At 35.6% G+C, this 11,934-nt stretch overlaps 3 protein-coding genes across 3 annotated transcripts; 2 read left to right on the top strand and 1 right to left on the bottom strand.

Annotated features, from left to right (window-relative positions):
- Positions 1–332: 332 nt before the first annotated feature.
- LOC118056762 (uncharacterized) lies at positions 333–2,403 on the top strand. The gene is made up of 5 exons (XM_035069101.2): positions 333–804; positions 899–1,003; positions 1,098–1,280; positions 1,372–1,564; positions 1,815–2,403. Exons 1-5 carry the CDS (start codon positions 670–672, stop codon positions 2,300–2,302), a joined length of 1,104 nt encoding a protein of 367 aa, XP_034924992.1. The 5' UTR covers positions 333–669; the 3' UTR covers positions 2,303–2,403.
- A 3,038-nt stretch (positions 2,404–5,441) lies between these two features.
- On the bottom strand, positions 5,442–7,843 carry LOC118056765 (uncharacterized). Its single transcript, XM_035069105.2, has 3 exons — positions 7,770–7,843; positions 7,523–7,629; positions 5,442–6,620 (listed from the first exon to the last, which is right to left on the bottom strand). Exons 1-3 carry the CDS (start codon positions 7,841–7,843, stop codon positions 5,575–5,577), a joined length of 1,227 nt encoding a protein of 408 aa, XP_034924996.2. The 3' UTR covers positions 5,442–5,574.
- Positions 7,844–8,561: 718 nt separating this feature from the next.
- Positions 8,562–9,617, top strand: LOC140955044 (uncharacterized). The gene is made up of 2 exons (XM_073406578.1): positions 8,562–8,799; positions 9,016–9,617. The coding sequence occupies exons 1-2, from the start codon at positions 8,562–8,564 to the stop codon at positions 9,615–9,617; spliced, it is 840 nt and encodes a 279-aa protein (XP_073262679.1).
- Positions 9,618–11,934: the final 2,317 nt, after the last annotated feature.

Below are 11,934 nucleotides of genomic sequence, written 5' to 3'. Positions count from 1 at the left end.
TTCATTTGATGGAAACCTTTTTGGACTTTGTGTTAGGTTTGAAGCCCTTGTTTGGTGGCATGAGAGTTGAGACATGCTTTCCACTAATTATTATTATTATTAGCGCATATGAAAGGAACCTGTGAAGAAAACAGCAGAAAAGCTTCAAAAGGATAAAGATAAAATATGCCCACTTGGTATTATCAAACTTCCAAGTTTTGACTCTTAGGATCAACTTGCTGAGATCTCCAGTCTCCACACTTGGTGGCCCTTCTCTTTGTTTATCTTGTTTCTTTCCCTTTCTTTGGCTGGGAAGGCAATTAGGCAACTGGGGAAGTATGAAAAGTAGATAATTGGTGTTATCAAGCTACCTCCAGTGCGGTACTAAGATATTTCTCATTCCCCCAACCCTTCATTTCACTGAGCTATCAAGTCCATTTTAACAAATAGAAAACACATCATTAAGGGGAGAGGATCTTTATTCATAGTAATTGATTTCATAGTTTCTGTAAAATCTTTGGATGAATTCACTCTAATATTTGTTAATTCCTGAATCCTGATGATCTGGGGGCTTCTCACAGAACAAAAGTTGCTGCTTGTGCCAAGCACTATGTGGGTGATGGTGGAACAACAAAAGGCATCAATGAGAACAATACACAAATCAGCAGACACGGTTTGCTTAGCATCCACATGCCAGGCTACTATAACTCCATTATCAAGGGTGTGTCAACTGTTATGGTTTCTTACTCGAGCTGGAATGGAGTTAAGATGCATGCCAACCATGACATGGTCACTGGATTTCTCAAGAACATTCTTCGTTTCAGGGTAAAGTGATTTCCTTAGCTTAGGGTTTCCCATCCTAAACCATCTGAGAATAAAAATCCAAGAGCTGTGTGCTAATGCCTATTGATTGCCTCAGGGTTTTGTCATCTCAGATTGGGAGGGCATTGATAGGATCACTTCTCCACCCCATGCTAACTACTCATATTCCATTCAAGCAGGAATCAGCGCTGGAATTGACATGGTAATTCTTATTAATGGTTTTTTCCTTCAACAGTATTATTCATTATCTTGTGCTTTAGAATTCTAATACTTGTTCTGGAAATCGCATGCTGCAGATCATGGTTCCAAACACCTACAAAGAGTTCATTGATGGCCTAACATCCCACGTGAAAAATAAAGTCATCCCCATGAGCAGAATCGATGATGCAGTGAAGAGAATTTTGCGAGTTAAATTTACGATGGGTCTTTTTGAGAACCCCCTGGCTGATAATAGTCTAGTCGATGAGCTTGGTAGCCAGGTTAATTACCTAAACTAAGATATTCCCTGCCTTGTATAACGAGTAACAAGAAGATAGAAATGAACTTTAAAATATTATGTAATGATAACAGGAGCACAGAGAATTGGCTAGAGAAGCTGTGAGGAAATCACTTGTGCTGCTAAAGAATGGCGAATCATTGCTACCCCTTCCTAAAAAGGCAACAAAAATACTTGTTGCCGGCAGTCATGCAGATAATCTCGGTTATCAATGTGGTGGGTGGACGATTGAGTGGCAGGGACTCGGTGGCAACAACCTCACGAGTGGTACATTCTCATTTCATCTCGCAATTCAGATTCTAGTAATAGCATCCATCTGTTTTAATGGAATAAAACCTGATAAGTTCTGTTCCGATTGCCCAACAAGAAACTAAATTTTCGATATCAGTGACTGCTGAAACAGTAGCTGAAGGAAAATAGCCATTAGGGGGGTTTTTTCTGAAATATTTCTTGGCAACAGCACCTCTCTTTAGGCTCTGTAATCCGTTTAATGAGGTTAGCTAAAAATGAATTGCAGGTACCACGATCTTGACCGCCATAAAAAATACTGTTGATCCAAGCACTGAAGTTGTGTACAAGGAGAATCCTGATGCAGACTTCGTCAAGTCTAACAACTTCTCTTACGCCATCGTTGTGGTAGGAGAGCCGCCGTATGCAGAGACATTTGGAGACAGCTTGAACTTGACAATATCAGAACCTGGTCCAAGCACGATTCAGAACGTCTGTGGAACTGTAAAATGCGTTACTGTCATCATTTCCGGGCGTCCTGTTGTAATCCAACCATATGTAAACTTGATGGATGCTCTTGTTGCTGCCTGGCTCCCTGGAAGTGAAGGCCAAGGTGTTGCTGATGTTCTATTTGGTGACTATGGTTTCACCGGCACGCTTTCACGAACATGGTTCAAGACTGTCGATCAGCTGCCTATGAACATTGGCGATAAGCATTATGATCCCCTCTTCCCATTTGGATTTGGCCTCACTACCAAACCTACCAAGACAATCTAGACATCATTTTGTTAAATCTGGTAGATAAAGGGCCATTAACATTGCATATTGTTTGGTCATTATCACAAAAATAAAGGGAAAATAGCAAAAAGATTCCAAAATTTCTGCCTTTATTTAGTGTGTTGACAAAGATTCGGACCAGGGACTGATTAAACACACCAAATCCTCAGTTCAAATCCTAGCAAAAGGACTGTGGTTAGGCACACAACACATCCTGAGTTCAAATTCTAACAAAAAACAACCTTGCAGGAATCTCTGTTGCTTGCAGGTTCTGCAAGATAAATGGGTTAACCTGATACTGTAAAACCTAATGATCAAGAATCCTTGTCACTAAAATTTGCTGGGATGCTGCTTTCGAGAGTGATACACACATATAAACATTGTCTTATTTTTCTCGAGTAAAATTATGTAGAGTGCAAATGAAAAATACTTACCACAGACTACCAGGACAATGCATAGATCTATATGCAACATCTCCTTGAACAAAATCATTCACCTTGTGATCACAGAACAGTCTAAAACCTGAATTGGACATCGAATGCCTTAGCCACTGGCAGATTTTGTTCAACACCTCATTTTAGCCACTAGCTTTGCACGCGAGAGAATATATGTACTAAATTCTGCAAATCTTACAAAGATGATGACACTGGAGCACTAAAAGACATCGTTCACAGCAAGAACAACTATCGCTGAAAATGGATGTCCAAAGAATGTGCAGGTATAATGTGAAGTTTTTTTTGTCATTAAAACTAACAGCAGTGGACAATCCATACCATGTTTGGACAGCACGTCTAGCTGGCAGGCCAGATGGACACTGGCACGCCATGTTAAAACTAACGAGCACTATCAAACAGGGAACCAAGAGGAAAATATCAGTGTTAAATGCCTAGGATGAACTGCTAAAAGTTTCGTTGGTGGATCCAAATGATGTATGATATGAAACAACAGCGGAGTGAAGAAACTAAACGGATTCTACTGAATGAAGAATATGCAACTTGAAGGATGCTTCAAATGCGAGTTTCATAAAAGAAATTATAGGCAATGGAACAAAAGTAAAACTGCATAGTACTTTTATTCATCAAAGGTGGTAGTAATTCACATTCTATTCTCATTAATCCATAGTTATATGAAAAGAAACATATAATTACTATGGAAAAGGATCATACTCGCAAAAAACTATAGAACGAAGCTGTTCCCAAAAGGGATTACTCCGCACCTGGCTTCGGGCATCCTTTTCTTTCTCAGGAACAGTGCTGTTCCCACTCTCGGCTTCTTTTATCTTCCTCAATTTCATCTTTTTTCTCAAGATGAGCTTCTATTTTTCCATTGATCTTCTCTAACTTCTGTTCGGCTTGTCAACGTCTCTGATCTTGTCCTTCTCATTGGGTTTTCTTTTCTTATCACTCCTCTCCTTCTTATCATTTTCTTTCTTTGTCTCCTTACCTTTTTGTATCTTATCTTTCTTCTGCTTCTCCTCTTCTTCAGCTTGTGAGTAACCTCAGCCTCGCACCTTGACTGTAGCTTCATCCCTGTGTTCTTTGTGTTGAGTTTCCTGAAATATATATCCTTAGCAAAAATTTATAGAATTTCAAGGATTAGATTAGACTAGACTAGATACATCTAGAATTGTTTAGGATTTATATAAAAATTATCTAAAAATAAGAATATATATATATATATATTTACTTTGAATATTTGTTTTAAAATTAAGTTGTCGCAAATTACAAGCTATTCAAATATCTGGTTTTTGATAGTAATTTACACGAATCATCAGTAAAAAAGTCTCATATACACTTTTAGAAAAAAAGAAATTGTTATATCTTAATGTGCTAGCTATTTTTTTTTTTAAGTTTTTATGTATTATACTTTTCTCACCCTTCTAATCTTTTTGTTTTTTGAAAATAAAAGGTAAAATATTCTATTTATAAAAAAACCTAAAAACTTTATAAATGACAATATTAATTTTCCCTTAAATAATATTACATATATTATTTTAGGATAATTTTATAAATTCATTCAATTAAATCCTTACTTCATTGTTTCCATATTTAGAGTTGTAATCCCATGTATTAATTACTTTCTAATCCTCAATTTTTTAAATTTATTTATAATCAAATCACACTTTATTAATCATTTTTTTTTTTAATTTTTAACCAACTGTTTTTTATGTGTGTGACTCATTAAGTTTCCTTATAAGTTGATCCAAATATAAATCATAATTATAAATAAAATAAGATTAAACAGATTAAAAAATTTAATTTATTATCAATTTTAATATTTGATTTTATTTATATTTGAAGATCAAATATAATATCTAGCAACTTGTCATAATCCTTCAAATATTACGAAAGTTATAAGTAGTTTGACTTAACTTTTCACTAACTAGTTTCTTAGTGTAATTATTATTATTTTTTTTTTATCAAAATGCTTCGATTTAGATATTTTAGCATGAAGTATATCTGTTTTGTCAAATCATGTTAGTTTTTCAACATTATAGTTATTGATTATTTGAATAAGATTTTAAAATTCTTTTCAAAATTTATTCCATCTTAACTAAGGATTCACAATCAATACTATTTGAGAATAAATAAAACATTTGCTCTAATTTACATAGGGTGATGAATCTTTTTTTGATTACTCAAATATTTTTATATAGTTTATGTATACCCAATACATGCTCATTTGTTACCTTTTGATTAGGACACCGTGTGTTTAGGATTAAAGCATAACATTTCATATATAAGATAACTTAGTGATCTCAAATTCAATGATCACTTACATAACTATCACGAAAGCCTTTTTATAGATATAGGTGATCTCTCCATATATAATTCCCTTGTGGATCAGTTCAGTGTACATGTCATCTATAATGCATATGCTTATTAGTTCTAAGTATCCATCATACCTCAATTTATAAGAGCATCCATTTCCTTTTATAAAGAAATGAATATAATATACATCAATCTCAATAGCTATAATTAATGTCCAATCTTAATATAATATTGCGCATAAACACTTAGAAACAATACTTTAATACAATATAAATCTCATAATTATAACAACTTTACAATTTCAGTTGCAAAAGTATTTTTGTTCTATGAATTTTATATTTTACTCTAGATTCATTAATTAATATAAATAAATATTAAAAATAAAAAAAACTTTTATTAATAATAAATATGTTTTATATTAATAACATCAAAGTTACGTGTAACCAACATCACATCGATTGGCTCCAGAGCATATTTACAAATACTTTCTACTCTCTCTTCCTAGTCCTTTTTCTTTTTGCTCTTCTTCTTCTCTTTTTTCTTTTCATCTCCATCTTTTATGTCATCATCTGCTCCATCCTTGTGTTTTTTCTCTTTCTTCTCCTCATCCTTCTTGTTTTCTTTTTTCCCCTCATTTTCATCATCTTTTTCCTCCTTAATTTCATCTTTGCTCTTCTTCTCTTTTTTCTCCTTATCTTTTTTCTTTTCCTTCACTTCCCCCTCTTTTCTATCCTCTTTACCATCGTTGGCTTTTTTTGTTTCTTCCTTAGAATCTTCATCGATCTTCTTCCCTTTATCTTTGACCTTCTTCTCTTTTCCTTTCTTCTTATCTTCCTCCCCTTCGCTCTTCTTATCCTCATCCTCAACACTAAAACCTTGATCTTTGTACTCCTCTGTCGCTTTTTTTGTATCCTTCAAATCTTTATCCTCGTCCTTCTTGTTCTTCTCTTTTTTATCTTTCTTTTTCTTCTCTTCCTTCTTATCCTCCTGTTCATCCCTTGAAACCCCATGATCTTTTATCTTCTTCTCTTCTTTATTGTTCTTCTTATCATCCTTGTCTTTCTTATTCTTTTTCTCTTCCTTTTTCTTAGCCTCTCCAGCTTCCTTGTCCACCTCTGACTCTTTACCAACACTATCCTCTCCTTCCTTTCCTTTCTTCTCCTTCTCTTTGTCCTTCTCTTTCGTTTTCTTCTCCAGCTCTTCACCCTTCTTCTTATCTTTGCTTTTCTTCTCCCCCCCCTCATCTACATCCTTCTTCTTATGTTTCTCTGATTTCTCCTTGTCTTTCTCTTTATGCTGCTCCTTCTCCTTTGGCTTTTCCTTTTCTACCGATTTGGCCTTCAATTCAGCTTCCACCTCAGCTCCCTTCTCGTCATTTGGTTCTTCATCCATGCTCTTGACTTTCAGATGGATATCCTCCTTCACAACCTTTTCATGCACCCCAGCAGCAGAAATGACAGATTCAGATGTATCTTCCATCTCAGGATTCTTGGTGAAAATTTGAAATTGAAATGTAGAGTACCCTTTCTCGCTTAAGCTCAAATTTCCTGAAGAAAGTGGCATACCAATTAGTAAAAAAGGTACCAATTGTAACAAATAAGCAACGAGAAATTCTGATATGAATATTCAAATGAAACTAATACAGCAGCAAATGCCTGTATGACAAGCGATTATGAGTAGCCTATAGAGCACAGAACCTAAGCTAGGTAGAACCATAAATTTTAATGCCCATCCCAAAACTGCCTCCTTCATAAGCAACAAAAGAAAAGCTGTTATAGATGCTCATCCTCTCAAATTCTTGCAAGCTGCAAGCAATATAAACACAGGGAACATGGTAAATAGTACAATGCCTAGTTAATGCTTCGGCATTTTCAAATTATTTCATTTCTTTTCAATTTTCATTGCAGAATCCCTTCATTTTTACGCAATCCCACAGCCCATTCCAAATGTCATTAACATCTCAATTTACTTCCTGTTCACAGATTCAAAATGAACAGATTGTTGATACAGAAAAGCTCTTCAATTTATATATGATCTAAAAAATGCCGTTGATGTTTTATACGTCTCCATTGCAGAAGACAAACATATGCATACAGAGATCCCAAAAGATTCCAAATATAATCGCATAGACCAAAGATCAAAACATTATTCTCCCATCTGGAAGGATTAAAGAAAAAGCATTGTCAAAATATGAGACGAAAATGGAGATCCTAGTCCATGCCAAGAGCTATTCAATTACCTACCACGGAGAATAACCCGTGTGGATGATTTCTCTCAAAACACTCCACAATCACAGAATGAATAATATCACAGAAACAAGATGGCAAGAAGAGAATCTTGTAAGCCCAGCAAATCAAGAAACAACAGATCAGAGGGAAGAAGAAATTTAGGAACAACCTATAAAAATCTAATATAATATATTTATAAATTATGAAGAAAAAAGAGATACCTGATAGAAGTTTCAGGTTGATACGTGGAATTACACACACACACACACACACACACACAAGAAACATAAAAGAAGAAGCCAAGAATCTGTACCTTAGTTTAATTTTTCTGAAAGTAACAAATTTTAAGGCAGGAACTGACAAGGAAGACGAGAGCTATTAAGGTTTTGATTGCTTTGGCTTTGGTGTTGTGTCTAGAATATGATGGAGATGTCTTGTCTTTTATTTATAGAGTTCGGACATATATACTTTTCTTTCTTTCTTGGGTAAAAGCCATTATTAACAGCTAGATTGTCTGTCTCACCCGCTAAGAATAAAGGCATGTCGGTCACGCGCAAACAACACGATTCCATTGCTTTCCTCTCCATCCCACCCCCCTACGCGGTAAATTGTTTTCTTTATTTTTTATTTATTATAATTACTATTTTATTCTAGTATTTTAAAACATTGTTTCTATTTTATTTAGTATTAAATTTATTATTGAGAACAAATATTGTTATTTTATAATAAAAATATTTTTATAAACTCAAGAATTATACAAATAATTTATATATACCTAAATTTAAATTATTCAGGTTCAATATAAACTGCAATAAAATTAAAAATATAGATTGAAATAAGTATTAATAAACTTCGATTAAATGGAGGTAGTTAATATTTGACTAAATATTTCAAAGATTATCTATACAAGAATGAGATTTTCTACACCTTTTAGAACACTACATCCAAATAAAATGTATTTTTAATGTTAAAACATTGAACTTTTAGCTTGAACCTTAAGAAATACAAAATTTCTATAAATTTGGTAGGACATGTTGTGCATCAATGAAATAAGTGAAAGAGATATTGACAGCATAGGATTCGTATAATTCTATCACGATTAATTAGCCATGATACTTTCCTATAATCTTTCATGATATCTGTAATATTTCATACTGTATTTAGAATGATTAGATTACCATGTATATATGTGACAATCACTCTTGTAATCTGTTATATATATGAATAACAACAAAGGCAACAGTAGGTTAGCTTTTCTACATGGTATCAGAGCTTGCAATGGAATCCCTCGCCACTTCAATCTTGTCTCCAGCCGCTGCTCTTTCTCTAGATTTTACACCTTCCAAAACTCACTTACCTGATATTTCCACTAAGCTAGCCTCAAATAATTATCTTCTATGGAAAGCGCAGGTTGTTCCAATCTTAAGAGGACATGGTCTTATTGGATATGTGACAGATGGAGTTCCCTGTCCTGAATTAACCATTGTTGATGCTGATGGTGCATTGCAACCCAATCTAGATGCAGCAACTTAGCTGTGTATTGATCAATTGGTCCTTGGATGGATCAACAGCTCGTTGTCAGACGGTCCTCTCTCCCAAGTCATCAATAGTGAGTCTAGTCATGATGCTTGGACTGTATTGGAGACTCTTTATGGAAGTCATACCCGAGACCGTATTTAGCAAATAAAGGGAGAATTGCAAACTCTCACCAAAGGCACCTCTTCTTTAGAAGATTATCTGCACGGAGCAAAGTCGTTGGCCTTGTCTCTTCGTGGTGTAGGCAAACCAATGGATGATGATGACCTTATTATTTGTATCCTACGTGGGCTAGGATCTGAGTTTGATCCTATTGTTGCAGCACTCAATGCTCGTGACATGTTTCCTCCTCTAGAAGGGGTTATTGGCAAGCTTCGTGACTTTGAAATCAGACTTCAAGGTACAAGAACGTCTCAATCTAGTGTTGCTTTCTATACTAACAAAAATCGTTTCCATGCAAGATCTCAAGGTAATCATAATGCTTGTGGTCGTTCTGGTGGTTATCATAAGATGCCTTTCCAACCACGCAACAAAGATGTGCGTTTCTCTCATCCTATTGACAATTCTTCTGGAGCCAAGCTGTCCTCCTTCACTCGTGGAAGCCGCACATCTAGTCGTGGACGAGGTAACCTTACATGTTTTCGATGTGGCTTTCCAAACCACAAAGTAGATGGTTGTTTCGCCTCAGACAAAGAAGCAAAACAATACAACGCTTTTGCTGCCATCCAAATTGGAGACACTACAGAGGACACTTGGTATCCCGACACTGGTGCAAACTAGCACATGACTCCTAATTCCAATGAGGTGCAAGGTATTCATCCTTATTCTGGTACTAATACTGTTATGTAAAGGAAAATTATTGTCTATATCTCAGTTTACAAGAGACAATAACTGTTATTTTCTCTTTTATCCATGGGGATTCGTTCTCAAGGACATGAAGACAAATCAAGTCATCCTTAAAGGTCCAATGGCGAATGGTCTATATCCTATCAATCTGCAGCAGCTCTCAAAGCCTTCACTCAGTTTTCTAGCAACTAAAGTTCCAGGCAGTCTGTGGCATGCTCGCCTTGGTCACCCTCACTCTCAAATTCTTAGCAGATTATGTTTACCATCTTTAAATAAAATTACAACGTTTTGTCACAGTTGTATGCTGGGAAAATCTTCAAAGTTTCCCTTTCATTCTCGTCAAACATATGCAACTTCTTTTCTATATACACTACATACTGATGTTTGGGGTCCTGCATCAATCTCTTCTTATGATGGTTTTTGGTTTTATTTACTCATTGTTGATGAATATTCACGTTATATATGGCCTTTTCCTATGGCTCGAAAATTATTGAAATTGATGTCCATTTCGTCCGAGAACGAGTTGCTAGCGGAGATCTTTTGTTAGAACATGTTGTTGGCTCTGCTCAAACTGCTAATATCTTCACTAAACCACTCTGCTCTGCCAAGTTTGTTCTCAATCGTGACAAGCTCTTCATTGGTTCACTCCCACCTTGAGCTTGCAGGGGGATGAAAGAGATATTGACAGCATAGGATTCGTATAATTCTATCACGATTAATTAGCCATGATACTTTCCTATAATCTTTCATGATATCTGTAATATTTCATACTGTATTTAGAATGATTAGATTACCATGTATATATGTGACAATGACTCTTGTAATCTGTTATATATATTAATAACAATAAAGGCAACAGTAGGTTAGCTTTTCTACAATAAGAACCTCTCATGCAAGTTGTGAAAGACATGTTGCTCGTAATTGATGAGCCTACCATTTACTTAGAAGTAATATATGATATTTATTCTAAGAAATGACTTGAAGTTATGAACTTCCATGTTACTAACGAAGTTTGGAACTTGATTAGTCCATTAGAAAGGATAAAACCTAATGGATATAATAGGTCTTTAAAAGAAAAACTAACATGAAAGGCAATATACAAATGTACAATATAAGCTTTAATGAGTAGGAATATTCAATTTTGATGGTATAATTAATAGATTTGATTTCATCAAAAATATGAATAAACCTTGTATTTACAAAAGGATAGTGGGAGTGGTGTTATTATCTTGTTTTTTTTTTTTTTTATCAAATGTAAGAAGTATATAGATCAAAAATGTTTTTCAAGACAAGCTTGCGGTACAGGCTGGAAACCAGCAGAACAACTGGATATAAATCCAGGCAAAGGGAACAGAATCCCTTGAGCAGACCAGAGCAAGACAAGCTTGCAGTACAAAAAGTAATACAACGCAAAGGGAACAGACTCCCTTGAATATAGGAAAATATACATAAACATGAACAGCCCCCACGTAGGCAAAGTTGGAATATTAAAGCTGCACAGGGCAGCTGCACAAGCGCTGCTAAAAAGCAGCAAGCCAAGACAAAGAATCATCTACAACTATAAGAAACATAAAAAGTGAAACTCTAGGCAGGAGAAGCCGGAGACAGGAACAGTCAGGCTGAAGCCAAGAGTAGTCAATCTGATGAGCACAAGAGGAAGCCATAAAGTCTTGCAAAAGAATAATGGCGCCAGATGATTGGATTCAAGCCACTAGATTGGAACTAACAGCTACCATGAAAAGCCCCCATAGGCAGCAGCATCAACGAGGTAAGGAAAGCATAGGCAGACATGAATGCTTATCATGCAGGAAAGAATAACTGTCTGCCACCCATAGGACACAATTATCAGCCATCCATAAAGCACTAGCAGCCAAGAATAGGTGGCAATAGCTCAGCTATGTATAGGAAACAAAAGCAACTAACAGCTGGAGCAGCAAGCAAATAAGGCCAAGAACAAAGAGCCCTTTAATCATCACGCTTAGAGAACATAGTAGAGCCACTCAGGAGCTCCCACGCATTAAAATGAAAAATCATGCAGCGGTTGAAACCCCTGCATACCCAATCCACGTATTACCTCTCATCAGCTCAGCAATAGGACCATGCAGAGAGGAGGACCCTCCAAATTACTGCAAATCCATGCAAAGACCAGCAAAAACCATGGCAAACCAAAAGAAACAGCATGAGAATTAAATATCCTCGCCATTGGAGATCAGCCATGACAGCAGCACAGGGACTAGAACAGAGAAAACCA

This window comes from Populus alba, chromosome 19 (genome assembly GCF_005239225.2).
Source record: "Populus alba chromosome 19, ASM523922v2, whole genome shotgun sequence".
NCBI classification, from domain to species: domain Eukaryota; kingdom Viridiplantae; phylum Streptophyta; class Magnoliopsida; order Malpighiales; family Salicaceae; genus Populus; species Populus alba.
The sequence above is the reverse complement of the archived record's forward strand: the minus strand, read 5'-3'. Positions and strand labels throughout refer to the sequence as shown.

Excerpts from the sequence above, each read along its gene's own strand:
- LOC118056762 (XM_035069101.2), top strand. The coding sequence starts at position 670 with ATGCCAGGCTACTATAACTCCATTATCAAGGGTGTGTCAACTGTTATG. Across the intron at positions 1,004-1,097 it reads TCAGCGCTGGAATTGACATG|ATCATGGTTCCAAACACCTA; the intron begins GTAATTCTTATT and ends CGCATGCTGCAG. Across the intron at positions 1,281-1,371 it reads TCGATGAGCTTGGTAGCCAG|GAGCACAGAGAATTGGCTAG; the intron begins GTTAATTACCTA and ends TAATGATAACAG.
- LOC118056765 (XM_035069105.2), bottom strand. The coding sequence starts at position 7,843 with ATGCCTTTATTCTTAGCGGGTGAGACAGACAATCTAGCTGTTAATAAT. Across the intron at positions 7,630-7,769 it reads TACCCAAGAAAGAAAGAAAA|AAAAATTAAACTAAGGTACA; the intron begins GTATATATGTCC and ends TGTTACTTTCAG. Across the intron at positions 6,621-7,522 it reads CAACCTGAAACTTCTATCAG|GAAATTTGAGCTTAAGCGAG; the intron begins GTATCTCTTTTT and ends CACTTTCTTCAG.
- LOC140955044 (XM_073406578.1), top strand. The coding sequence starts at position 8,562 with ATGGTATCAGAGCTTGCAATGGAATCCCTCGCCACTTCAATCTTGTCT. Across the intron at positions 8,800-9,015 it reads AACCATTGTTGATGCTGATG|GCACCTCTTCTTTAGAAGAT; the intron begins GTGCATTGCAAC and ends CTCTCACCAAAG.